The sequence below is a fragment of the Anser brachyrhynchus genome, assembly GCF_964034855.1.
Source record: "Anser brachyrhynchus genome assembly, chromosome: 11".
Taxonomy (NCBI): Eukaryota; Metazoa; Chordata; class Aves; order Anseriformes; family Anatidae; genus Anser; species Anser brachyrhynchus.
This window is the reverse complement of record NC_137706.1, coordinates 10,901,736-10,926,806: the sequence shown is the minus strand read 5'-3', so window position 1 is coordinate 10,926,806 and position 25,071 is coordinate 10,901,736. Positions and strand designations below refer to the sequence as shown.

Genomic DNA, 25,071 nt, shown 5'->3' with positions numbered 1-25,071 from the left:
GCTGGTGGGTGGGAATTGCTGCAGAGTGAGGTGGTAACACTGCTGTGTGGTGAGGATTGTCCTTGTTTGATGAGAGACTGACCCGCCTCTGCCCTGCTCTCCATAGGCATTGCCTCCGATACCTCTGGCATCTCTGGCTTCTCTGTATGTCATAGTCTGGGGCTGTTCTCTTGGGCATTGTCTGCATGCACAGAGATCACGTTCTGTAATTGTCGGCCTGCCTTATTCTTTTGTTTTGGTGTTCTGCCTCTGCCTGTCTGAACTGCCAGGACTTCCTTTCCTGAACCCTTCCCTGGACCGCTGAGTAACAGCCTAAAAAGACAGTCTCAAAGAAAAACAGCCAAAAGTCAGCCAGCTCCCTTCGTACAGTGCCCAAGGAAACAAGCGCTGCTCAGCCCTCTTCCCTTCCCAGCTGCATGTCAAATCATAACTCGTGCATTTCCATCACCTCTCCCCGTAACAGTCCTCCCCCCTACTTACCATTGCCCAAATCACGAAGGAAGGTGGTTGCTGTGGGAGAGAAATACTGTGACAGGTTAACTAGAGAGGGTGGCAGGCGGACTGGGACAATAAAATACATGCCCAGTCCTGGAGCAGGGGGGAGACAGTGCCAGTAGTGTGCAGGAGCCTGTGCTGGGTGATCATAAAGCTTCAGACAGCTCGCTGCAAGCATCAGACCAGGTAGTAGTGATGGAGTCACCACAGCTGACAGGTCGCTCTGGGACAGCGTTCCTGGAAGGACAAGTGTGCTACGTTTATTCTCGGCTCACCTCCAGACTGGACCTGTTAGGAGTGCCTAAAAGAAACCTAAAGCCAAATCATGGACATTAACCTGCCCCCGGCTCTCAGTCCATGCAGGAGTGTGTAATGGGAGGTCGCCCTCCTACAGCTGTGGCTTTGAGCTCTGAATGTTGCAGGGGATTTCAGCCTCCCCAGCAGACGATCTATGCTGGCAGGCTTGGCTCATGTGGTGGTGGTGGTCACCACTGCTTTTGCACCCCGAGGTAAGGCTCGTGCTTCCGGGGGCAAGCACGCTCTGGGGTGAAGGTGAGAATCTATTCCTCTAGTGCTGAGAGGACAGAAGCTTAGTGCCGGCTTTTCAGAGCTGTGAAGGACCCAGCTGAAAGTAATTTGGAGACGTTGCAGTGTTTTTGAACACTTTCGGTCTGGCTGTTGGTAAAAGATGCTTGTAGGAAAAAATGGTTGTTGCATACTCACATCTGCTCTTGCTGCTTAGCGCCATGTCCCTTCCACCAGCCTGGCAAAGGGGGCTTTCAGCTTCACCCGGGCTTCTCTGGAGATGGCTGTAATGGCAGAAAGAGAAAGATACCATAGCTCAGGAGCAAAACTTGCACAGAATGAACATGTTTCTTCTGTGCAGAGGGTTCCTGACAGCAGACCGAGGTTAGGAAGACAAACATATCTTAAATGCCAAGTCATTCAGTAGGAAGCCAGCAGGACTAGAAAACCTGGGCGACTGCTTTCAGTATTCTCCCATAAGTGAAGCCACCGCTGCTCAAGGTTCAGCTGTGCTGAATGTTTTTCTCACCACCTCAGTCTCCACTCTCCATCCTTTGCTTCTCCTAGTCCCCGGGCACTGTGCATCTCCCTCGCGTTGGATGAGGGAAGAAGCAGGTGTTCTGCATACCTGCACTGAATAACGCTTTATCAAAGGTGGAAGCTCTGGTTATTGTGAAAGGTTCAGTAAAGAAACCTGGTCCCTGATCCAAGATCTCTTTGGAACTTGTCTTTTTAGTGAGCAGTGTTGAACCCCTGTGTCTCATAGCGGGGAAGAGCCGCCAAGGCTCACTGTCCCTCTGGCCAAGAGGGAACGGAGTATCTGGATCCTTGTTTCATTGCTTTCCCATTTGGCTCCTCTTGTTCCTGCCCCAGTTGAGCCTCTAGAGGATGTCAGCCCGGCTCCGGGGCTCTCACCGGGCTGTAGCCCGCTGTTGCCCGTGGGCAGCAGGACCAGGACCCGCAGCGTTCGGCCGCTGGCGTTTGCCCAGGCACGCGTCGGCCGTCCATCCGCGAGCTGCTGCCCACCTCGCGGGCAGGTCCGGCGGGGCCTGGGGCCGGGCGTGCGGAGCTGCTGTTGCATGTCAGCGAGCGGAGGGAAGGCCGCCGCGGGCGCCGGGTGGCGGGGGCTGGCCGGGGAGACGTGCGTGGGGCTAACTGTCCTTCTTCTTTGTGCTCCAGGTGCTGCTGCTTCTTCAAGAGGAAACGGAAGAAGACAGCTCAGCGTCACAAGTGACCGGTGCCTCCTGGGCCTTGCAGGAACGCCACCTGCACCTGCGGCTCCTGCCCTGTCTAACTGGAAGGGGCTTCTCTTTAGGGGGGAGGAGGAGGCATAGGAGGAAGAGAAAAAAAAAAAAGTGACATTTTAAACCAAAAAGAGAAGAAAACGTTCCAAAACAAACCACTCTGGGGTGGATCTGCTGAATGGTCTCCCTCGTTCACTCCAAGCCTGAAGCTCCTTTTGGGACCAGGACTGTGGCTGGCTCAGGTCTTGGTCGCCCTGGGAGGGGGGCTGGCTGGCTGACCCTCCTTCCCGTTGTTTACGGCGAAGGCATCGTTCATGCAAACCTGAGGACTGTGCTTAGTTCCTGCTCACTTTACTCCCCTCCCTCCCCTGCGCTCTCGGCTCCTCCGTCCTCCTCCCTCCTTAATTAAGAAAAGAAATACTGTCGGCTCGATTGGCTCTCGAGAGGGCAGGAGGATGCAGTCTGGGCGAGAGAGTCGCGTGGGAGAAGGGCCTGACTGCTGCAGCAGTAAGACACAGGTTCCCTTTTAGGCTCCTTGGGAACAGTTACACTGTAATGTGCAAGCTGTGAGAAATTTGCAATCTACTGTTCCAGTTAGGTTTTCTGGCTCCCCTCGACACCTCCCTCCTCTGACGGTAACAGAGCAATGTGGATTGTTTTAAAGAAACTGACGTTGTTGCACTTTTTATTATTTTTAGCATTACAGATGCACATTGTATCTGTGGATTTCTGCGTGGACAAGTGGTGCCAGCGCAGACAGACATTCAGCTGGGAATGCGGTGGGGTGCAGAGAATGCCCACAAGTGGGGATGTTGACAGCATCCGCACAACCCTCGTGCCAGTTTGGGGCTCTCAAAGCCCGCCTTGGGCCGTGCGCTGAGGAAAGCATTACTTGAATTTTCAGTCACCCTTTCTAGCTGCCAGTGAATGTCCCTACCATGGTTTCCTACGCCGTGCCTGACCCAAGCAGCCTGGAGAGGAAAGGCCGCCGCCGGGTGTTGGCAGGAGGGAATGGTGTCAGCTTTGCTGAGCTGGAGGAGGTCGCTCTGGCCAAAGGGGCAGATCAGGATTGAGGTACCTGGGAACCCGGTGTTTCCCAAACCGCAGGCACCTCTCGGTGTGTAACCGGGCAGCCTTCTCAAACCCCTCTGGTAGGGTGGTTGTGAACACGCACCTTCTGCGAGAAAACGTTAGCAGGAGCAAAGCTTCCCCAGCAGAGGTGGGAATGCTTCACTGCCTTAATACTGATTTCATCTCCAGATGGTCAGATGGGTTTGACTGGAACAGCCTTCACGTCCCCTCTGCGAGCTCCCGCCCTGCAGAGGAAGCCACGGTTCTCATGCACCGCTTTTGAGCCAAACCCATAGCTAGCAAAGGGCTTGGGGCACTTTGTGCAGGCGTAAAACCTTGCATCCTGCTGCAGCGTTTCCACCTTGAGGAGGCTGAGGTTGCTCGAGGGTTATCGTGGATGTGGCAGGGCTCTGGGTGAACTCGAGCACCTTTTGGGGAGGTTGTGAATAGGTTCCTTGTGCTTTCTTTTCACGCGTGACACCTGACCAGGCTGGGACTGTTCGCTTGAGGGCCTTCACTTGTAAACTCGGGCCTGGCTCACCCCAGTCCCTGAATTCCCTGGAGAGTATGAAGGGAGGAAAGGGCGAGACTGGATCTCATTACCTGTTCTTAAACGATGATCTGTGCAGCTTGGAGCTCGCGTAGCGGCACTCACGGAAGGTTTGGTTCCCCTTGCTGGGCAGAAGCAGGCTGAGGGGGCAGGAGATCATCCTGAGCAGGGAGCCCCTGGGCTCGCTCTCTGTGCTTCCTCAAAGCAGGCACGCAGCGGTGCGGCATCAGCATGGCAAAGCCTCGCTTCTTGGCCAGGATCCCTTTTGGGTGTCTCGTAGCCATCCTCTGCCAAGTTCTCTCGATGCCTTACCCTGACGGAGCACGGCTCTCAGGTGTGGCTGCACCTTCCTCTCCCCGGCAGCACCCTAGGCTGCAGGCTGGCTTGCTCTCCGCTTGCGCACCCACCAGGAGATGCGTGCACCCCCGTTCTCGCTCTGCAAAGTGCTTTCCTCCAGGTGTAACGTGGCCCGGGGCAGGAAGGGACCGTCCATCTCCTGCATGCAAGTGCCGGGGCACTTTGTTCTCTCTTCCCCTCCCACTAGAGGGAGGACAGGGACCGGCTGTGTTCCACCCTTCTCTTTTCGAGCTCCTCCGCTGCGGGTGGCTCCCAGAAGTCCCACGTCTCTGGCACAGGCTGTAGGAAACCTCTCAGCTGTAGGAAACCATGGTTTGGCGTCTTGGGGGGGAAGGGGGCACAGGCGCTCCCTGGGGAGCGGCCCCGTGTGCTGCAGATGGAGCCGGGCCCTGAGACACTTCTGTTGCTGCCCTCCCAAGCCCCACTAAGTGCCTGTCACCAGAACTCGATTCCTTCTGCATCTCCTGCCGTGTTTGGTCATTCCTCGCTGCGTCCGCTCAAGGAGCAGCTTGTAGTTGCAGCATATGTAAGTGTTTGCAGGGTGAGGGAGGGCGGGGGGAAAGGGGCCATCTCAACAGTTTTTGTTCTTAAATGTTTTTTTTAAAGTGAATGTATTTGATTGTTTAGAAACTTTCCTGACCTTGTTTTTAAGTGGGTTGGTTTGAAAGCTATTTCACGATGACCCGCTACTGCTTATCTCTGGAGATACGATGTTCTTTTAATCCTATGAAGATGTGTTTGTAGGGGAGGACTGTCCCCCCACGGCATGCTGGTAATGCTCACTTGTACCAAGCCCTCTTGCACTATAATCGTACGTTGGACTCTTCGAAAGGGCAAAGATGTTGTTGTGTGTTTTTTTTTTAAAAAAAAAAGGAAAGAATGCAGGTTAACAGTAAGTCCCGTGCTTGAGGAATCTGCTGTCCCCAGGGAGTCTGGAGGTGATGAGGAGACACAAGCCAGACTGAGCCAACTGTTCAGTGCTAGGAAGTAGGGCATTAATCCTACCTGGGCAAGCTCCCCTTTCCTCGCTGGAAGTCGCTAGCACCTGGGAGACCCCCGGGGTGCACGGGGGGCTCGGGTCAGCTCTGAGCAGCCTGGCGGGGAGCGCCTGGCGCTGCACCGGCCTCCCAGGCATAGCCCTCCTGCAGTGTGGCCCACCAACGTTGCGATGCAGTCTTCTGAGGTGTCAAGTGAGATATTTTTTTTTCAATAAAACATTGCACTGCTGCATTGTTCTCCATGAATAGATGTATTTATTACCCCTTCCTGAAAACATTGCTCGCTGAGTGTCTTCTTTTCCTCTGCCTCTGTTGGGCTGTCTTGGTAACCTTCCCTTTCGGCGGGACACTCTGAGCCCCCCTCTGAGGGGATGATGCACGCGTGGGATCTCATGGGAGCTTCTGACCACTTTGTGCTTGACAGCCATGGACAGCTCAGCCCCACAGCGCTTGGCCAAGGAGAGGTGGCACCAAGTTCTCTTCTCCCGGTGCCTGCACGTTCCCACCTCAAGCATCCTGGGTAGCAGAATGGCTTACTTGGAACACGAGGATGCAGACTAATCAAAAACGTGCTGCCATACGGTCCCTGCGCATCCGCAGCTACTGCCATAGTGACACGGCTTCAAGTGTGTCTCCCCCGAGTGGAAGGCTTGCCTCCTGGCCAGGGCATGCGGGAAGCTTTGGGGACCCGGCTGCAGCGGGACCAGCCCCCGCCGCGTCGCTCGGGGCGCGCTGTGCCTGCAGGGGTGGCGATGACCCAGCCCCAGCCGCCGTTGCCCCGAGTGCCTTCTTCCTCTGCCACTCTTCCCACCTCACAGGCTCTTGCGTAGCAAGCCCTGAGTCACTTCTGTGACGGGCTGGAAGGAATCGACTGCTGTGACTGTGAGGGTTTCCAGCATGCAAATAGCTGGATCTTCGAAGATCCTTCAAATAGGATCTTCATTGGGACACCTTTATTCTGTTTTTAAATGTAATATTTTAAGCGTGAGCTTTCATTTCCTGTTCCCAAAAATCAGCCTGGGGACATTTGTGCTCCGAGAAGGAAGAGAAACCTCAGCACTTCTTCCCCTGGCCCTCGGAAATTTGCATCTCCACCAGGCAATTCCTTTAACAGTTGCTTCTGGTAACAGATGTGCGGGTAAAGTGCGGGTATTTGGCTCCGGTGCTGGGTGTGCAGGGGCTGGCGCTCGGCTGTGTACCGGTAAGCGTTAGCTGAGCGTGCCCCTGGCTGGTTTGGAGGAAGGGGCGGTTAAACCCCCCCAGGAGCCGTGCTGCGAAGGCAGCAGCCAGCCCAGTAGCCACCGTGTGCGCGCCTGGGCCGCCCCGTGGGCAAGAGGCGATGGAAAAGGACGCGGTGGGGGGGCGGCTCCCGCCCTGACAGCCCCGGGGGGGCCGCCTCAGGGCTCCCCTCACGGCGCCCCCTCACGGCGCCCAACGGCCGAGGGACGGGGGGGGGGGGGGCGGTGCGCGGAGCCCGCCGGGAGCCCGCCCCCTCCCCTCCCCCCCAATCAGCGTCCGCCGCGCCCCGCCCCCGCTCCTCATTGGCCGCACCAACGCGGGGGCAACGTGGCAGCCGCCGGGCGGCCAGCGCCGGCCCCGCCCCGCTCCCCCTAGTCCCGTCCCCCCCCCCCCGCCCTCCGTCGTTGGTCGCGCCCGGGCGTGCGCGCGGCGGGGCCGGGACCGCACCACCTGACGCGGCGGGGGGGGAGGACGCGGCGGGGAGGGGCCGGATGCAGGCGGCGCGGCGGGCGCTGCGGCCGGGCTGCGAGCGGCGGAGGATGAAGGCGCTGGTGGCGGCGGCGGCGCTGGGCGCAGCGCTCCTGCTCCTGCTGCCCGCCGCCTCGCGGGCCGACGAGCGCAAGAAGGGGCCCAAGGTCACGGCGAAGGTCGGCGGGAGCGGCCGGGGTGTGGGGGTGTGGGGGGGGCGGGCCTGAGGTAACGGGGAGCGGCCGGGCCTGAGGTAACGGGGGGGGGCGGGGCTGAGGTAACCGGGGGGGGGGCATCGCTGAGGTACCGGAGCTGAGGTAACCGGGGGGGGCATCGCTGAGGTACCGGGGAGCCGCCGGGCTGAGGTAACCGCGGTAGGCCCGCGGGTAGCGGTCAGCCCTTTGTGTCCCGGCGGGCCCCGGGTAACGCCCCTGCCGCCCCCAAGGTCTTCTTCGACCTCCGCCTGGGCGAGGAGGACGTGGGCCGCGTCGTCATCGGGCTCTTCGGCAAGACGGTGCCTAAGACAGTGGAGAACTTCGTTGCGTTGGCCACTGGAGAGGTGAGGACGGCGGGTGGGCAGCCCTGGGGGGGCCGCGTGGGTGCCCTGGGCCCTCCCTGGGTCTGACCCCGCTTCTCTCCCCCACCGCAGAAAGGGTTCGGCTTCAAGGGCAGCAAGTTCCACCGTGTGATCAAGGACTTCATGATCCAGGGAGGAGACTTCACCCGTGGAGATGGCACTGGAGGTAACTCGGCCTGCAGAGGCCTTGGGGAGATGGTTGGGAGGTGGAGCGTGGTGCCGCGGTGGGGACAGCACACGGCCCCGGGGGATGCGGCTTGGGGGACCTGGCTTTAGAGTGGTGCTTAAAGCTGGGGAGGGGTGGCCGGCTGCAGGACCTGGGTGTCCCAGCTGCTAGGTCCCATTTGGTCTGGTATCGACAAGCCTCCTACCAGCACTTAGCAAACATCAGTGAAATCAATAATGTCAGCAGCAGAGTGTTTTGGGCTTGTTAGCTCTTGCCTGACCTCCTTGTCACGCTGCAGCCTGGGGTGTGTGGAGTCAGGTCTGCTCTTGCACAGCCTCTTGCACCACTAATTTGGGGGCACAGCCCCTTCCGTCCAGCTCATGGCTCAGCTTTTAGCTCCCTCCAGCTGCCAGTTTCTTGTGGCTCCCAGCAACCTTGTGGTGCTGGTGCATAGATGTGCTTAGCAACCCCCCCCTCCCCCCCCAGTACTCAAATCCTGACATATTTCCAAAAGTGCAATGCAGTCTTTTCCCCCACCTTAGGGAAGAGTATCTACGGGGACCGCTTCCCTGATGAGAATTTCAAGCTGAAGCACTACGGCCCAGGCTGGGTGAGCATGGCCAACGCTGGCAAGGACACCAACGGTTCCCAGTTCTTCATCACCACAGTGAAGACACCGTGGCTGGACGGCAAGCACGTGGTGTTCGGCAAAGTGCTGGAGGGCATGGTAAGGGGGAGAGCAGCACCAGCGTGGGAGGGCACGCTGGGAGGTGCACACGGCCACTGTTATTCCTCTCACATCTCTGCTCTCCCCAGGACGTGGTGAGGAAGGTGGAGAACACCAAGACAGACAGCAGGGACAAGCCCCTGAAGGATGTCACCATCGCCGATTGCGGCACCATCGAGGTGGAAAAGCCCTTCGCCATCGCCAAGGAGTGATCCACCCTGCTGGCTCAGCGACGCGGCGGGGCCCTGCGCTGTGGGGACCCGGCTGCAAAGGGCTGCGGGCCTGGGGCGGCCCTGCTGCCCCCGTGCATTCCCCCGCGGCCTCCCGGAGCACGGGCAGCCGCTGAGCCCCTGCTCCTGGCCTTCCAGCTGGCCAGCAGGCAGGACGGAACGCTGGCTCCTCTTTCCAACACTTTTGTAAGAAGCACATGCACCAATAAATGTGACCAATGTGTTTTTTATAGAGGTGCCTTGTCTGCTCTGTTGGGGGGTGGGTTGCATGTGGAGGCCCCAGCGAAGCAGACAAGGGGGCCTCCTTGTTCCTTCTGGTTCTCCTAGGCACTAAGAACGGACCGCCACTGGTCAGGTTGGCTGGGCTTGTGCCTCCCAGCACTTTCCCCACAAGCCCACCCTCGTGCTGCCAGCCCTCTCCCCCCTTCTCCTGGGTCTCAGAGCAGCACCACGGCTCTGGCCTCACATTGCAGAAGTCAGACACAGCCACCTTTGGCCACCAGAACCGCAGTGATTTATTGCACAGAAGCCCAGGTGCTGAGAGTTCTTGGCATGGTTCAGCCCCCCCCCCCCAAAGGCTTCTCCCACAACCCCGACACAGCGCTCCTGCATGCCACACTAAGGCATGTTGTTGGAAAGTCGCTGTGGCAGGGCTTCTCCCACCGCACCCTCATCAGCGCTCGCTCCGCAGGCAAGGTGTTACTGCCAAGATCCTTCACGTGATCCTACCACCACGTCCCTGCCCTCCGCGCTGGGGGTGCTCAGGAGCCCGGCTGTCCCTGGGACACAGCTGCACGGGGGCAGCAGCTCCACGGGGCGTAGAGGCCCTGCAGCACCCCGCTCAGCACGGTGTCGGGGAGTGCATCTGCAACGAGAGGAGCAGGCACTGCTCTGTGCCCCCCCCTCGCAGCCCCGTTAAATGGAGGGCGAGGCACAGCACAACGCCCAGCACAACGCCCAGCACCGGGGGACAGCACGAGAGGACAGCAGTGTCACCCACGGCCCTGCACCTTACCCGTGCCTGGCAGCCGCACGTAGGGGTCAGTGTGGAAGCCAAGGACAGGTCGCTGGGAGGGCGGGTGGCTGCTGCTGCGGTGGGAGAAGAACCTCAGCACCTGCAGTGCCCTGCTTCCACCCTGGGGAAAGGGGGAACCCCTCAGACTCACGGGGGGCTGCTGCCCTTGGGGTCCTGCTGGCAGCGCCGCACCTTCAGGAAGTCCAGCACGTCCTGGGGCAGCTCCTTGTTGCGGCACAGGACGCCCTGAGGCAGGGACGGGGGGAATGTCAGCACCCCCAGGACACGGGGTGCCGCCGCCGCCCGCTGGTGCCTCACCTGGATGTAGAGCTCCAGGCCCTGCCGGCGCTGCTCCAGCACCTTGGGCACCCAGTTGGGGACCCGCCGCGGGGGGAAGTCGGGCACCTTGCAGGTCTTCTTGATCTGGGGCGGAGCAGGACGCAGCATGGACCAAGGGCCGGGCGCTGTGTGTCCCCCAGGAGGGTCCCTGGCTGGGGACACACGCCCCAAACGCTGCCCCTTGTCCCGTTGGCCCCAGGTCCTCACCCGCTTGTGCAGCGCCTGGAACTCGCTGTAGCGCTTCGCCACCGTGTGCCGCCGGCCATTGCACAGCACCTCCACCAGGAACACCTGCACCTCCTCATCCTCACCCTCACCCTCCCAGGGCAGGAGCCCCCAAACCCATCCTTGGGACAGGTGGGACACCCCAACCCCAGGACCAAGGGGGGCTTGCAAGGACCAACAGCCCCCCCAACCCCTTCAACAGTGGGGTCAGGGTCCTCAAAGCCTCTGGAGATCATGGGGCCACCACCACCACATGGGGCAGACGGGGACCATTGTCTGACAGGGTAGACGGGGCACCCCAGGGGACAAGCAGGGACCTCCACCACCACCACCCCGCACCCCTCACCGTGTGCGCCTTCTCGGGGCTGCGCGCCGTCGCCTCGGGCTCCGCTGCAGGTATGGAGACGACGATCATCGCCCGCTGCCACCACCGCCACCGGGACCAGCTCCTGAGGGGCCGCCCCGTCCCGCCCCGGCTGCCGGGGGCCAGGCCCAGTAGCAGAGCTGCCTCCTGGGAGCCTTCGTGTTTTGCAGCCCGAAGGTAACGCAGGGATAAGAGGAAAGGAAAGTGGGAAGTCAGCACAAGCTCGCTTTCTCTTTTTCAGTTGTTTTCTTCAAGGCAGAAGACTCGGTATCGGTTTTGATCAGAGCTGCTGCAGCCTCAGAGCTGGGGCTTGAAGGCGTTCCCTCTATCGCGGGGAGAGGAGCATCGCAGCCCCAGGCTCCTGCAGCGCCAGCTCCCGCCCCAGGCTGAGCTCAGAGCCTAAAAACAGCCACCTGGCCTTATTGAGAGAGCTTAATCAGAAGCCGAGACAGGTGGCTCGGCCAGGCCCAAGGTCAGGGGTTTCTTGGTCACAACAAAGCCGGAGGCACCGCAGCCTCCCACCAGCCTCTCTCTCCCCCGCCAGCCCTCATCCCTCCCAGCCCTCTCCCAGCACACCACACGCCTGTTTGCCCTGATACAAGTTTTATTACATAGTCGTAATGGCACTGCAGGAGTAAGATAGTCGTTAGAGCCCTAAAACCCAGCCTGAAAAATATACATTTACATATGTCGTTAACCCCCCCTCGCTCTTCGCCTACTGCAGGGCTGGTCAGAAAGCAGGAAACTAGTTTCTCTTCAGTAAGAAAATATATGTTGCTAAATGAAAAATATACAGTTAGAAGAGTTACTGGCTCGTAAGCTGCTTGTTGGGGGGGTTAAACCTCTACCAGCTCCCGCGTGTTTAACTAGGGTTCGTTCACATGTAAAAGACAGAGGTATAGTGTATAAAAAGGCAAAGTTCAGGTGTGCTCGTTTGCTTGGTCCAATTAAGAAATGGCCTTGGCTTCAGGCAGGAACGCTTCCCAGTACTTCACCAGCTGCAGAGAGAAGGAAAGAGTCAGGAGCCAGCACAGCTCAAGTCCAGCACTAATGAGCTTTCAGCAGGACTGAGAAGCTTTTAGGGAGACAGAAGCTCCTCCAACACACACAGCTTGCAGTCAGGGCAGGGTGTGCAGCCCCCCAAAAAAGTCAGGCATCCAGCAGGGTGCAATTTTTAACGTGCAGCTCTCCCGTTAGCTACTGTGGGCAACGTGGGGGGCAGAGGGGAGCGGGATGCTCACCACCGCAGGGGTTTGTGCCTGTGGGGGCTCACATGGAGCTCCAGGAGGTAAAGGAGGGCTGGCTGCCGGCATCGGGGACACTCACCTGCTGCTGAGAGTTTAGTAACGTCTCAAGGTACTTAGTCACGTGTTTTCTGAAGTCCTTGGATTTCTCTTTCTGCAAGAGACAGTTGCAGAAGTGAGCAGAAAGCTGCAGCAACCACCAAAACCCCCTGGCCTTTGCGGGGAGGATGAAATTCAGGGGGAAGAGACCAACAGGATTTTCCTGTTCCTCCTGGGGCCATGTCGGAGGGTCCCAGCTGCCTACATGCCGAGTGACCAGCACAAGAGCTGGAAACGCACAGGGTGAAGCTCAGCCCTGGCTGTGACAGCAGCAGGACAGATGAGCAGGCCCGGAGGAGTTTTGCACAACCTGCCCTTATTTTGATGAACGTGCTCACCTGCATACTTTGAGCAGGAGAAAATCCCTCTTTAGCCAACAACAGCAGCTCTGCTGCAATGATGCCCCATTCAAACGTGCCTGAATTTGCAAATATTGCCAGCTGCTGTGGGAAAATCACACACCGAGGTTTGGGGCTCACCTACCTCGAACCGTATCACTTCCTTGCGGATCACGGCAGAAATCCGTTCAAAGTCCCTTTCATACTGCGTCACGCGAGACTCCCACTGCAGAGAGAGGAAGCACGCTGTTTCCAGGGTAAAGAAGCTTTTCGCTTCCTGTCTGAATAGTTTTTGACTGCTCGCAAGAGAGCTGATGCCAGCACTTCTGGTCCTCACATCGACTTGCCGCATGGCTGCATCCTGTGTCTGAGCTTGCTGCGAGCCCAGCACCCCTTATGCAAAGCCACACAAAGCGGGACCATAAGCAGCCCCTCCTGCAGCTTTTGCGGCTTCCCGAGGCCTTGCTAAAGGCTGGCTTCTCCTCTTTGCAAGCCTGGCAAGAGATACCCACCCCTCCAGCTCAAAACGTCTCCTCTCACACTGCTCAGAGAGCACAGCACGCCTCACCTCTGAAATCTCCTCTTTGGCCTGCTGCAGCTTGTCAGGTTTGTTGGCCCAGAGCAGCCTGGCCTCCATCTCCCTCTTCTTCTGCAGCATGGTCTGGGCGTCCTGCCACCGCTGCCAGGTCTTCATGCGCTGGTCAAAAGCTCCCTGAAAGGAAGGAGCAGAGGCTGAGCTGGCACGTCCCCAAACAAGCTGGGAGCAGCGCCTCGGGTGCGCAGGGCTCAGCACCAGGGCAGCCCGTGAGCAGCACAGCTGTACCCTGTGCCACCTCACAGCAGCTGTGCTGGTGACAGTGACATCCACGCCATCGGCGAGGGGGACACCAGCTAACGGCAGAGCTGCTTCATCAGCCAGGTCCTGGACCTGAGCACAACTGAAGCTCCCAAAAAGGCCAGAACACGGAGGTTTTTCCTCGCTGCTCTGCCAGGGAAGGAGCCCAGGCACTACAGCACCCAGCTTCAGGAGCAGCTCCAAGGCCTCCCTCGGTACAGAGCCCCTTTTATTACTTCACTGGGAACATCCAGGGCAAGGAGCTGCCTTCACCAGTCCCACATTGGTTCCCCTGCAGAGCACAGTGACCACGAGTCACTGCAGAGCACTTGAGCACCTGCCAGGAAATACTTTTTGTAAACCACCAGCCCAAGCAAGGAAGATCCATCAAATTTCTGAGTGCATCCAGCCAGATGGTGGGGAAGAGCCAGAAGAACAGAAAGCAGTGCCTGACAGCCTGGTCAAAAGGACAGAGCAGCCAAAAGACAGGTGAAGTCTGAGGCAATGTTACAGCTCCTTAGCAGAACATCCCAGACGAGTCCTGTTACCTCCAGCACTATCAGAGGTCTTGGTCCTGCCCTGCAGCACCCACCTCTCCCAGTAAGGAGCACAGCAGACCAAGCAGGCTGCGTTCTGGCCTCTGCAGGTTCCAGAAACAGATGCTCCGAGATGGGACAAGTTTGGGGCAGAACCAAGTCAGCCTGCCAGACCTGGAGGTCACTTGGGGCTTGTACCATTCAGCCTCCAGCACAGCAGCCTGCGCACCAGGCAGGCCGCAAAGACTTCAAGACCCGGGCTGTTCCCCAGCAGGTGCCTGGCAGCTCTATTTGCAACACAGATCATACTTTGCAGCACCTGCAGCCTTCTCTGGAAGGGCTGAGGCCACCTACATGCCACGAGCTTGCTCCTTATCCCCCCGAAGGACAACAGCATAGCCAGGTCTCACCTACCCTGCTTTCCTGATGCAGCAGCAAGTTTGCCCTCTGCCTGGAGAGATCAGAGGTACCATGCCCTGCACTTGTACTCAGAGGACCAGCTGCCTCCTGGCACACCTAGGCTTAAGATCTGCACTAGCACCAGTGGTTTGCCCTACAGCTTGGCTCTGAGGATTACCCCAACGGCGTGCTTACCCTTACAACTGAGAGGAGGCGGATGTAGTCTCCCAGGAGCTCAGCCAGGAGGAAGAAGTCATTGTTAGCCTGTTCCTGGTGCAGCTGTTCAATCTTCTCTTCCACCTCAGCCAGCTGGGACAGTGCCCGGGACAGGGCCGTGTTGTCCTCCGAGCTCCCCAGCATGGCCAGACTCTTTGCAAACTGTGCTGTATTCAACGCTAGCTCTGGTGAATGGAATAAAAGAGTCAACCACGGGCTCTGCCACACCGGGTGCTCCATGAGACAAGCCCCAGCCTAGAGTTCAGCCCTGGGAGCTGCTTTTCTCTAGGCCCAGGAAACATCAGCAGGCAGAGCCAGCACCACCTGAGAGCTGGCAGCTTCTGCAGGACGATGGGAACCCCAGCCAGGAGAAGCAGCAGTGGGAGGACAGGCACAGGTTTGCAGAAGTCAGGCAAAACATGCAGAGGAAGGAAAAACATTCCTGCTCCTTGCCAGAGGACAGCTTGGCAATTAGCAACAAGATCAGCTCTGCTCTGGTTTGCTACAGCAGCTTTCACCCACTGGGGCACTATTTCACATCCTAAGCTTGTACAGCTGGACAGAAGACGTGGAATTATCATTTTACTTCTGTTTCCCATGACAAAGAGGCCAAGAGCCCCTTATAGCAAGGAAGCACTGCCGTATCTTCTCACACCTGATCACCGGTGGTCTCCAGCCAGGCATTGCACACGGCTTAACTGTTACGGCCCAAGCTACAGAGCAAGTGGTACCAAGCTCGTTACCTTTCCTGTGGTTCACTAGCGTTTCCACAACAGCATGCAGCTTCCGTAGCCGCTGCTCCTCACATTCCACCTCCTGCAGCTTCTCCTCGAACCACTGAAATGGACAGACCCAGAGCTGGTTCCCACATCCTCTGCAGGGCTGCAGAGCTGTCCTTGCATCTCTCACCAAAAGCTGAGAGCAAGGATGAGGACAGCCCAGAGGTATCCCAATACTTACTATGTCCGATTCATTCATCTTAATGGTCATTTTACTGACAGCATCGGTAGCTTTGTTGAACATCTTCAGTATTCCTGCTCCACTCAGGGCCTGGGTGCCTACTGCTCTCGGCAGCTGTAGAGAAATAGGGAAGTTTGCTCTGCCAGGAGATAAAAGTCACTTTTGAGAGCAGCCACCACAGTGGCATTATTTCCGTATGTGGGCCCCTGGACATTGGTGTTTCTGCAGCACAGCTATGGCAAAGGATTAGCCAGACACTGCCCAAGCAGTGGCACAGCCTGCAGAGCATTTCAAATAATGGGACTGGAGTTTTCAAGCAAGTAAGGAGTTCCTGAACCCTACACTGTATCTGGGTCTGTCTGGTCTGCTTGGCCAAGGTAACACATCTGCAAGAACCAGCTGTCCTTCCTGAATCCCTGAACCAGCAACCCAAGCTTCCACAGGTCATGCAGGCACACAAGTGCTTTGGAGAATCCCTCCAAAAGCCAGCAGCAGCTCACACCGCTGGGGACACTCTAGCAGAGTGTGCCTTCATGCTGCGAAATACTCTGCCACTGTCATTTTTCAGACCGCTGGTTAGAAGTGAGGCATTTCCATGAAGTCTGCTCCTACGCCAGAGCCCTTCAGCACAGCATTGCCCAGATGCTCAGTCTGGAATGGTCGTGCTCTCCTTGCGGGAGCAGGGACCACCTCAGCCACCCAGTTCAGCAGAGGCAGCTCCCCCCTAACAGCTGAGCATCAGGCAAGTCAGCACCAGCCCCGCTCACCTCAAACAGCAGGCTACGCTCCCACCGTGAATTTCAGAACACTCAACCCCTGTCCTCAACGTGTGTCCCCACCATGATGTAAACAAGCTTGGCCACAGCTTGTTATCCGTGTATAGTTTTTAGATATGCACTAACACACAGAAGAGGTCCTGTTCTCCCCATCGCTGGTTAAGAGCTCTTAGAGGATCCTGCTGCTTCTCACTGAGCTTTGAAGCATCACGCCTTGTTAACTTCTTGTGCACTGTTAGCTTCTGTGCTCCCAAGGTACTCATAGCTACATCATTCCACCCCACTGACCTCCTCCTTTTCCAAGAACTCCCTGACGTCTGGGTCTTGCAGCATGGTTGGATGGCTGACAACTCTCCGTAGGTACCTGGGGAAAGGAACGCACCAAGAGTTACCTCTGTTGGAGCAAGCCTGGCTCCGAGACATCTCGGTGAGCTGCAGCATGCTTGTTATTTACTCCGAAATGGCAGTTCAGTAGCTGAAGCCAGACCCAACAAGCTGTTCTCATCCTCCCACCAAGAGCCCTCCCTCCCTGGGGACTCTTGTGAGACGAGTCAGCAAGACCAGGCCCGCACTAATACTCTCTGTATCAAGGTTACTTGATACAACAACTGACCGAGATCCAGTCTTACATTCCTTTACAATGACACTTTTACCAGATCTTCGGAGGCTGAAGCTGGAGGTGTACAGCATCCTGGTGCTAACTACAGCAGTCAATTCAGGTGGCAGAGCAAAGGCCACTGGTGGCTGGATAGTTAGGGTGGCAGTTAAAGAGACCAAGATATTTCTCACCTGATCTGCTCTGTTTGTACTGCTATTTAACATCCATATTTTTTGGCTCAAGACAGCTCAGTTTCCTCTCTGCCTTGTCAGCAGAATTTGGCCAGATTTGGATCAAGCACCAGCAGGGGCTTTTGAAGCAGGAGACAGTTTTAAAGTCAAAGCAACCTTCCAGTTGCAACTCTTCAGTGGCCTTCAGGTTCACTCTAAGCCTAGCACCAGACTGCTTTTCTCGTGTAGGGAGGAGAGTGCAGCCAGGCTGACCTTTCAGAGGTCCCTTGCTTGGCTCAGGCACGAGGGGATAGCTGTTGGGATCTGTACCTCTCTAGAGCAGCCCGTCTTTTTTCTAGGAACTCTGCAGAGGAGGAATCTTCTTTCCCAACTTTCACTTTGGTCATTCCTAGCATAGAAGGAAGGCGCAATTAAGGAGTGGCTTCAAACTGAACGTACAAGGCTGTGAGGTCTGTTACAGAGTACAGACTACCAGGGTGATGGTAAAGGATTCTGACCTTACATCAACAAGAGCTACTTGGAAAATTAAAATCTGCTTATGCCTACATCTAGCACAAATCTGCATCCAGAAGAGAGACAGAGCAATGCTAAGCAAGATTTGAGGGCCTACAGGTCCAGACCCAAGTGACCAACAATTCAGTGACAGTGCAGAGGACAAGGTTGTACTCTGCTTCAAGCAGATGCAGAGCCACCCATCAAATTTAACAAGGCTTTAAGCCCAGAGCTCCAAGTATGGAGCCAGCAGAGTTTTGTTTGTGCCACAGAACCCACATTATTTTATGTGCCTGCTTCCCATACTGCTCTGCAGCTTGCCTCTCAGCTTGGAGACTGCAGGCAGGCCTGTTTTTGGGGCACAAGGCTCAACATCAGAAGGATGAGATCTACAGCAGCGCTCTGCACCTCCACCACTCACCTATGAGACTCTTCTCAGGCGGTGGAGGCACGATGAACCCATTTTGGGCATGCTTCTCCGACAACTTCTCATAGAGACCCAGAAAGTCACTGAACCTCCTTTTCACTGAAAACTGCTTGCTCCTGAACATTGGCATGCTCGTCTGAGGGAAGAGACGAGACTCAGGTCAGACTCAGCCAGGGAAGCTTGCCTGTGCATGCACTATGTGCACTGTCACTTCTGGGGATGGAAATAGGACAGCTTGAGCTCTGTGGGATTGGAGGAGCACGCCAGGCTGCACTGAGCAAGCTTTGGCCTAGGTTTTCAGCAAATCACCTCCTAAGAGCCCTCCCTGTGGTGATGCTGCAGTGTTAACGCCACTAAATAACAGAGCAGCTGTTACTGTGGCCACAGGAAGCCTGCTAAACCCTGCCCACTGCCTAATCCCATCATCCCTGCTCCCCACAAGAACAGGGACCACTGTTAGGTTGCACATAAGGCTTCAGGGGCCATCAGCAGCTTTTGACAGTATTTGCAGAGCAAGGCTGGAGGCTAACAAATCCCCTGTCCCCATCACACACCAGCACCTTTGCACCACAAGACGCAGTGCCTGTGGCCCAACAGCTGCTGGACAGACAGCTAGGAAAGGCTTTTTGGAGAGCTCAGAGAAGTGCCCAAAGCTCCAAAGCAGGGCAGCAGCTGCAGAAAGCTTGATTTCTTGCGACTAGCCCAAGAGAACAGGTCCTGACAAGAGGCTAGCTAGCAAGAGCTGTGTTCACATCAGCCACAGAGCCAGCATCTGGGGCTCTCCCTAGCAGATGCTATTCCTGCTGCTCAATCCAATGCTGAGCGGAGGTATCAGCCAGGACTGCAGTGGCTGGAACTGGCTGAAAGTCAGTCCCTTTCCAAATAGATTCAAACCTATTTCTCAGCTAGGCTCATCCTTTGATCTGTAGGAGTGGATTATAACTCACGAATCCATGTAGATTCAGACCTCCCATCTATTTAGGTCACTGTTGACTTGATGTGGAAAGGACAACCCAGCTGCCTCAGAGCAGGGAAAAAAAGGCATCTTATCTCAGAAGCAACGAGTTACACCTACCTGTGTTGACACTTTGTAGGCTACGTACGCATTCATGCCATCCCCTATGGGAAACAAAAACAAGGCGTTAGTAACCCAACATCAGACTTCTGCATCACCTGGAGGCTTCGGTGACTGCAAAGCACCAGGTGCCAGCCATCTCCTGGCCTTTGCCTGCTTCACTGGTTCTGATCCGAGCCCCAAATCTGCATGCAGATCCTCAGGCGGCATCCTTCTGCAGGACCCTGGACCCCTGCCCACTAGGCATTTCCCCAACCTGACTGCTTAGCTCTCCTTTTCCTTCCCCAGGCAGCCAACGCTGACAATCAGATGCTTGTTAAGCTGACGGCGTTTGGGCTAACTCCACACATCTGCTCAGCACGTAACAATTCAGCGGCTGTGCAGCACATGAAGTAGTCTATTCAGAGGATGCAAGTCAGACGGCCCCTGGCTGCGTGTGGTTTGATTCCGAGACATCACAGGCAGTTTTTTTCTCCAGCTAATACAGAAATCCCCTTGTCTGGGGAAAGGAGGGTTTACCTGGTAGTTCAATCAAAGGGCATCCTCAGAAATCAGATACCGACCCAATACACCTCTGATTTAGAGGTCAGCGCACCTCCCAGCTCCGGACGTCACAAGCTGGCTGGGCTCAGGTGGGTTCTCTGCAGACTGCCCTGGAGCTGGCTAAGTTGCTCTGATCCCCACTATCAACAGAGAAAGCCTCGTGCTTCTCAGAGCCCCACAGCTGCTGGGGAAGGTGCCAGAACATGGGACAATACACTTGATTTTAGGCTGAGGAAGTTCTGCCTCCTCCTTGCCAGCTGCACACAGGACAGCGCTGCCTAGAGGTCAAGCAGAGTTGTCACCATAATCCCAGACACCAAACTCTGCTAGTGTTTGAGCAGAGTTTGAGCATCATGCTTCCCCCTCCTAAAACCCATGCCTGGGTCTCTGCTTTCGAGCTGCCTGGTTTACTGAACCTGCTGCCACCTTGCTCGTTGGTCCTACACTTTTTGCTTTCTTTCGCTTCATTTCCTCGAGATGTTGGAAGAAGTTTTGCGGAAGTCACTCAACAGTCAGGTTTGTGTTTGCAGAGACAGCTCGAAAGCATGACGTGTGGGGACAGTAGCTGCACTCAGTCCTACCGCCAAGCCTCGCTTGCCTAACTGTGCTTCACCCCATGCAGCAAGACAGGACGGTAACTCACCAACTTTCTCTGGGTCACTCACTCCTACAGTCAGCTCAAATTTGTCCTCCTGTTCCTCTTCTTCCAGCTGTTTAAAGTAAGCACACAAGGACAGCAAGTTAACACTAGAAATCCAGGCTTCAGTCCACTCCAAACCACGAAGTCCCACACGTTACTGCGCTTGTCGTACTGCCGAGGCATCTTTGGTATTTCAGTCTAGCCAAGGTAGCTCTGTAAAGCCCTTGGGCTTCTCACTTATGTTGAGTCTCCGCGTCTCAAGTATCCCAAACAGGCTTTGTCTTTACAATGCTGTCTGCTCAGACTGGTGCACAAACTGACCAGTGCTAAGCGGAAACTCTGCGGAGTGGAGCCTCAGCCCAGCTCTGCGCAAGATGGTTCCCTCTGGGCTCCTTTACGTCATGATTTCTGTTTTCATTTGAAACTGCAGAAGACACTGAATGCACACAGAAGGTAAGTTATACTGCGCAGGCACGCAGGGATGGAGAGCCACGACAGCAACCGGCAGACCCAGTCTGCGCTGGTCTTTCAGTCAAATCCTGCTTTGCTGAAGGTCAGCAGGCGGCAACAGCAAAAGTACTGCCTCTGACAGCCCACGGGGGCTTCAGGCTTGCTCAGAGAGCATTATGCTTCCTTGTTAGCAGGATGGTAAAGCACCAGGCCTCACACGGCCCCTGGTTTAAGAGCCTTAAGGTGAGAGCGTCTCAGTTCACCGATCAGCTCAGCATCCTGCCCTAGTTCTGCACTGCTTCTTCACTTGAGCTGGTTGGGAGCTGGCCTGAGACACACTGACAGCGAGTCAGTCCTCACAAGCTCAGAGGTGCTTGGGGCAAAAGAGGAGCTCTTTATTCGTCTCCAAAATAGTTTTAGTCTCCATACAGGAGAGGACACAGAATTAGGCCAAGTGTCACCTAGCTAGGCTTGGCAACCAGACCACAAGTTCCGCTGAAGGAGTCTGCACTCCCGTGTTGCCCAGGAGACTTATTTAAACACACGTAAGAGCGGTTACACCACCTGCCCCATCTGTGGCAACAGGGGGTGCTAGAGCTCTGAATCCGAGCTCAGACCCCCAGGGACCAGGTCAGCTGCTTGCTCTTCCAGCGCTGGCAGCAGCCTGCACCAGCGCGTTTCCACATGAGCGAGAATGCTGACAGGCTGACCTCAACCCGCTTCGGTGGTATCAGCCCCAGACCGATGGCCTGAGATAGAAGCCAGGGCATCCAATATGCCAATTACATTAACTGCATCGTTTAAGATGCAGGTTTACATCGAAGTAAACAGACAGGTTCCTGCCAATTACAGTCCCAAACCAGCAGGGCAAGTTGGAAAGCTCAGAGCAATTCTCACCTCCTCATAGCTCTTTGGAGGGTTTCTAGAAGAAGAGCTTGCAGCTACTTCTAATGAGGGGGCAGGATTGGATGCTTTGGCCAGTTCCTTCTTCTGGTTGTTTTGCGTGCTGTCTAGAGACAGCTCTACAGTGGCATCTGTCAAGAGAAGTTTGCAAGGGTCAGCCTCTCTACTTTGTGTTGCTGGAAATTTCAATATTCTCAGAGAAGTTCATGGGATCTAGGCAGTAACAGTAGTCTTAATTAGCACAAAAAAAAAACACAGGGAGGACATCCGTATGCATCGGCAAGAGCATGACTTCATGCACCTTCGCTGCAGCCAGAGCATCTGATCAAACCTGCTGGAGAACGTTTCGTTAATCCAACAGACTTCTTATTCTAGGGACAGCCAGGCAACAGTTCCTTGCTGCGTGTGTGCAGCAGCAGCTGCACACTAGAGCAGCTACAGGCGAGCTGGATTTTTACACAGCACGTAAACCTGCTCCTTCCCAGGACGTTTCTCCACCCAGAGGAAGCCAAAGCTTCCCTCTGTTACCAGGCATCTCCAGAGCTGACTTTCAGATGTCTCTGCCAGAGGTGCCACACCTAGCCGAGGAGCAGGGCTGCTAGGGGAGGTCTGACCCTCCTTGTTTCCCCTGCTGAGGGTCGTTACGTTCCCTGTCCTGGGAACAGCCACGTCTCAGCTAGAGATGCTTCCTCCACCTGCATGGAAGGAGGAGAAGGTAGAGAACAAAAAGCCCTTCAACTCTGGGAGGACACTGCCTTGCAGTTTAACAAAATTCAAGTGAACCCCATTTTTAGGCATTTTCAGCTTCTAAACAGTTAATCCTGCTGCACGATTAAGCTAGAGACCTGGAGGAGGCGGCATGGACCTTCCCAAAACCACCGCTAGCGCTCAGTGCTCCCAGAGCAGACTGCAACACAAACTTCAGATAAGGACCAGCGATACTCCACAGTAAGCACGGTCTAGCCACTCGCAGGTCACGGCTAGACTGCAGATGACTCCCGGCTCAGAGTGCGGAAAGCCCCGGGGAGTGCTCAGGACAAACAGACTCACCTGCAAATAAGTCCTGATCATCTTGCTCTACGCGAACCCCATTTTCTTTGGAGCTGCTGCTCACAGGGAGAAGTGATTCCCTTTTTGGAGCCGGGGGCTTGCTCTGAAAAAGAATTTAAAGAACACAAAGAGGTTATCTCTGCTGAGAAACAGATGGTGGGGGACCAAACGGCCCACTTTCCTGGCCACTACCACACAGGGCCACCACTGCAGACCCAGTGCGGACAGAGGACATCGCAGGCTGCTTCCCTCTGCTTCCCTTCCGCCCCCCTGCGGTCCCAGCAGAGTACACATATTGCGACAGCCACGACAGGCCTGGCCATGCTGTTGGCGGCACCTGGAGCCTCGTGCACAAGAGCTACATGGGGCTTAGCAGACCTCTCAGGAAAACCAAGCTTTTGCTGTCAGTGGCAGAGACCCACGGCGATTTGCTTCCCAGCTCGTGCCCCCTCCGCCAGCCTGTGGCCAAGCAAACAGGGGCGCTACCCCCAGCCCCACGTTAGGTGCATCGGGGAGTCATTTGGGTCCTCTGCTCCTGCAGGGGCTCCTCGAGCTGGGAAGAAACTCTCTGTGGGCAGGGTGAGGCAGGCACTGAAGTTTCCCTACGAGCCTTGCAGCTCTCAAAGATGGAAAGTTTCTAGGAACAAGAAAGTATCACGCCCTGTTCCACTTCTCCATCTGTTAGCACGGAAGTTAAGAGCTGCAGCCTCTTTCAGAGCAGCCCATGACACAACGCCCACCACATCCGAGGCCCAACGGGGAGCACCCCCTGACCACCCCGAGGCCCCCCGATATCAGCCTGATGCTTCCCACAGGGGAGCAGATCTTGGAGCTGACCGCTCAAACCCCTCGCTAGAGTTTTGTGGCCAGCAGGGATTGATGCTTCACAAACAGATAAGTTCCAGCTCTGGTTAAAAATACGCTGGCCCCAAACATTTCTTCGCTGCCACCCCCAACGCCCACAGCTCTGCCTCGCCAGCAGCTCCCCGACTGCACAGGGAGTGTTTTGCTAACACTCAAGGGCAGAGAGACAAACAAAGCCACCAGGGCATGCAAAAGAGCCAAGTATTAGTTATGACAGTTGCTTCAACAACAACATTAAGCACTTGATAAGCTGCTTTAGCTTAACAGACTTCAGATTCTGCTAAGGGCCACCTGATTTGCACAAAAGCCTGTAGTGGTCAACACCCATCTGCTTTAGCAGGCTGCCCCCACCACAAAGCAACGAGCCACAAAGATTTTCCATTTCTTCAGTGAAGAACGGTCCTGAGAAGCTCCAGACCATCACCATGTCCTGGTGCTGGCAACAGGTCCCAGCATTTTTGGGCACCTGCTGTCAAGTCACGACCATGCTTTCCCGTGTTATTTTCAAAACATGGGACTGCTCTGTTCTGCCCAGACCAACACAAGAGCTTCACCCTCACAAGCAGACACAGGGCAGCGTGTGGATAAGAGGCATGTCCCAAACTGCCCTCTTCTCTGCTGCGAAGCCACCAGCAGTGACACGCAGCTCCGTTCCCTGGTGGTGGACAGCTTTGTGTCTTTGGGCCAACTCAAAGGAGAGTGAGATCTGTGCCCTGGGCAAATACCTGGGCTGGGAAACTGTAAACAGGTGACGGCTTTGGGGAAGATTCCTGCCTTGCCTGCTGGAGCAGGCTGGAAAAACCGAGTGCACCACGCAGACCACGGTGTTGGCAATCAGAGGGGACGACACGCTCAGCCTTGGCTCATAGGGCTGAAGAGATCAGTCCCGGCACCTGCCTGAGGAGCTGGCCTCCCGGCTGCCTTTAGCAGAGGCTGCCACTCAGCTCAGCCTCCGAACCCAAGAAGCAGTGGCTGGGTGCAGAGGAGGGGGGGGCAACCCTCCGGGAGAGCGGCCGGGACAGGAGCTGCCGTGCGACGCCCCCCCCCCCCCCCAGAGCCCCCAAAGCCGTGGTCGGGGCCGGGGGGCGGCTGCTTCTCGGTTTGAGGCACCCGCCCCAGCCCAGCACTCAGCGCCTGGGCCCGAGCTGCCGCCCCCAGCCCCAACGGCGGGGCCTCCGCCAGGCCCCGGCTCCGGACCCGCCTCCCCGGCCCCGCCCCGCACTCACGGTGCCGGCGAAGATGTCCTCCCCCTCCGTGTCGCTGTCGGCGGCCTCGCCGTCGCCGTGGGGCGGGGGAAAGGGCGGGGGCAGATGCGGCCCGGGGGAGGGGGAGCGGGAGCCGCCGGCGCCGCCCGACGCCATCTCCGCGCCGCCGCTTCCGCCCTGCCACAGCCGGGACCGGAAGCCGCCGCCGCCACTTAAACCGCGGGGGCGGGGCGAAGAGGCGGGCGGGGCTCCGCGATTGGACGAAGCCGCCTCTCGGCCACCAGGGGGAGCCAATGAGCGCCGCTGTTCGGCGTCGGGCCGTACCATTGCACCGGGGAAGGGGGGGAGAAGCCCCCCCCAGCAGTGGACGAGCCCCGAGCTGAGGGAGGGGCGGGAAGCCGCGCTGAGGGACGGCCCGGGTGGTCCCGCCCACACCGGGGGTCCCGGCCCCTGCGTTGAGGGGAGCCCACACGGCCGCCAGCCCTCGGCGTGGGGACCCCGCTGCTGCGGGTCCCAGCCGAAACTGTCCCCACACCGCTCCTGCCAACACAACCACCACCCCAGTACCAGACCGTAGTCTCTTAAGCACCGCAGCCGAGCTGGCCGCCACCCCCTCAATGCCGTGACCAACATGGCTGTG

General features: G+C 56.9%; 4 protein-coding genes across 7 annotated transcripts in view; 2 read left to right on the top strand and 2 right to left on the bottom strand.

The window, feature by feature from the left end:
* Positions 1–5,468, top strand: part of CSNK1G1 (casein kinase 1 gamma 1) — a 154,910-nt gene extending 149,442 nt beyond the window's left edge. For both annotated transcript variants that reach the window (XM_080607395.1, XM_080607396.1), the window contains one exon: positions 2,200–5,468. In XM_080607395.1, coding sequence (XP_080463521.1) covers positions 2,200–2,254 — 55 coding nt within the window. In that variant the 3' untranslated portion in view covers positions 2,255–5,468. The remainder of the gene's footprint in view (positions 1–2,199) is intronic.
* A 1,467-nt stretch (positions 5,469–6,935) lies between these two features.
* On the top strand, positions 6,936–8,877 carry PPIB (peptidylprolyl isomerase B). Its single transcript, XM_080607397.1, has 5 exons — positions 6,936–7,126; positions 7,393–7,506; positions 7,597–7,690; positions 8,233–8,417; positions 8,507–8,877. Exons 1-5 carry the CDS (start codon positions 6,971–6,973, stop codon positions 8,627–8,629), a joined length of 672 nt encoding a protein of 223 aa, XP_080463523.1. The 5' UTR covers positions 6,936–6,970; the 3' UTR covers positions 8,630–8,877.
* A 267-nt stretch (positions 8,878–9,144) lies between these two features.
* SNX22 (sorting nexin 22) lies at positions 9,145–11,130 on the bottom strand. 3 transcript variants are annotated; one of them, XM_080607400.1, is made up of 6 exons: positions 10,573–11,120; positions 10,209–10,292; positions 9,981–10,085; positions 9,814–9,908; positions 9,663–9,733; positions 9,145–9,512 (listed from the first exon to the last, which is right to left on the bottom strand). In XM_080607400.1, exons 1-6 carry the CDS (start codon positions 10,639–10,641, stop codon positions 9,409–9,411), a joined length of 528 nt encoding a protein of 175 aa, XP_080463526.1. In that variant the 5' UTR covers positions 10,642–11,120; the 3' UTR covers positions 9,145–9,408. The 3 variants fall into 3 exon arrangements, with proteins under 3 accessions (XP_080463526.1, XP_080463525.1, XP_080463527.1); XM_080607399.1 differs by having other exon boundaries at positions 9,663–9,736; positions 10,573–11,114; XM_080607401.1 differs by lacking the exon at positions 9,814–9,908 and having other exon boundaries at positions 9,663–9,783; positions 10,573–11,130.
* A 46-nt stretch (positions 11,131–11,176) lies between these two features.
* Positions 11,177–24,773, bottom strand: SNX1 (sorting nexin 1). Its single transcript, XM_080607391.1, has 15 exons — positions 24,453–24,773; positions 22,363–22,465; positions 21,307–21,443; positions 19,963–20,029; positions 18,777–18,820; positions 17,696–17,837; positions 17,092–17,170; positions 16,282–16,357; positions 15,218–15,331; positions 15,001–15,094; positions 14,237–14,442; positions 12,840–12,983; positions 12,417–12,497; positions 11,917–11,988; positions 11,177–11,588 (listed from the first exon to the last, which is right to left on the bottom strand). The coding sequence occupies exons 1-15, from the start codon at positions 24,756–24,758 to the stop codon at positions 11,538–11,540; spliced, it is 1,716 nt and encodes a 571-aa protein (XP_080463517.1). The 5' UTR covers positions 24,759–24,773; the 3' UTR covers positions 11,177–11,537.
* Between the last annotated feature and the right edge of the window lie 298 nt (positions 24,774–25,071).

Coding starts and splice junctions, on each gene's coding strand:
- PPIB (XM_080607397.1), top strand. CDS start 6,971: ATGCAGGCGGCGCGGCGGGCGCTGCGGCCGGGCTGCGAGCGGCGGAGG. Junction 7,691..8,232: donor CCGTGGAGATGGCACTGGAG/GTAACTCGGCCT, acceptor CCCCCACCTTAG/GGAAGAGTATCTACGGGGAC. Junction 8,418..8,506: donor GCAAAGTGCTGGAGGGCATG/GTAAGGGGGAGA, acceptor TGCTCTCCCCAG/GACGTGGTGAGGAAGGTGGA.
- SNX1 (XM_080607391.1), bottom strand. CDS start 24,758: ATGGTACGGCCCGACGCCGAACAGCGGCGCTCATTGGCTCCCCCTGGT. Junction 20,030..21,306: donor CTCCAAAGAGCTATGAGGAG/GTGAGAATTGCT, acceptor TACTTTAAACAG/CTGGAAGAAGAGGAACAGGA. Junction 14,443..15,000: donor GCTAGTGAACCACAGGAAAG/GTAACGAGCTTG, acceptor TCCATTCACCAG/AGCTAGCGTTGAATACAGCA.
- SNX22 (XM_080607399.1), bottom strand. CDS start 10,641: ATGATCGTCGTCTCCATACCTGCAGCGGAGCCCGAGGCGACGGCGCGC. Junction 10,086..10,208: donor TCCAGGCGCTGCACAAGCGG/GTGAGGACCTGG, acceptor GCTCCGCCCCAG/ATCAAGAAGACCTGCAAGGT. Junction 9,909..9,980: donor GCCTGGAGCTCTACATCCAG/GTGAGGCACCAG, acceptor TCCCTGCCTCAG/GGCGTCCTGTGCCGCAACAA.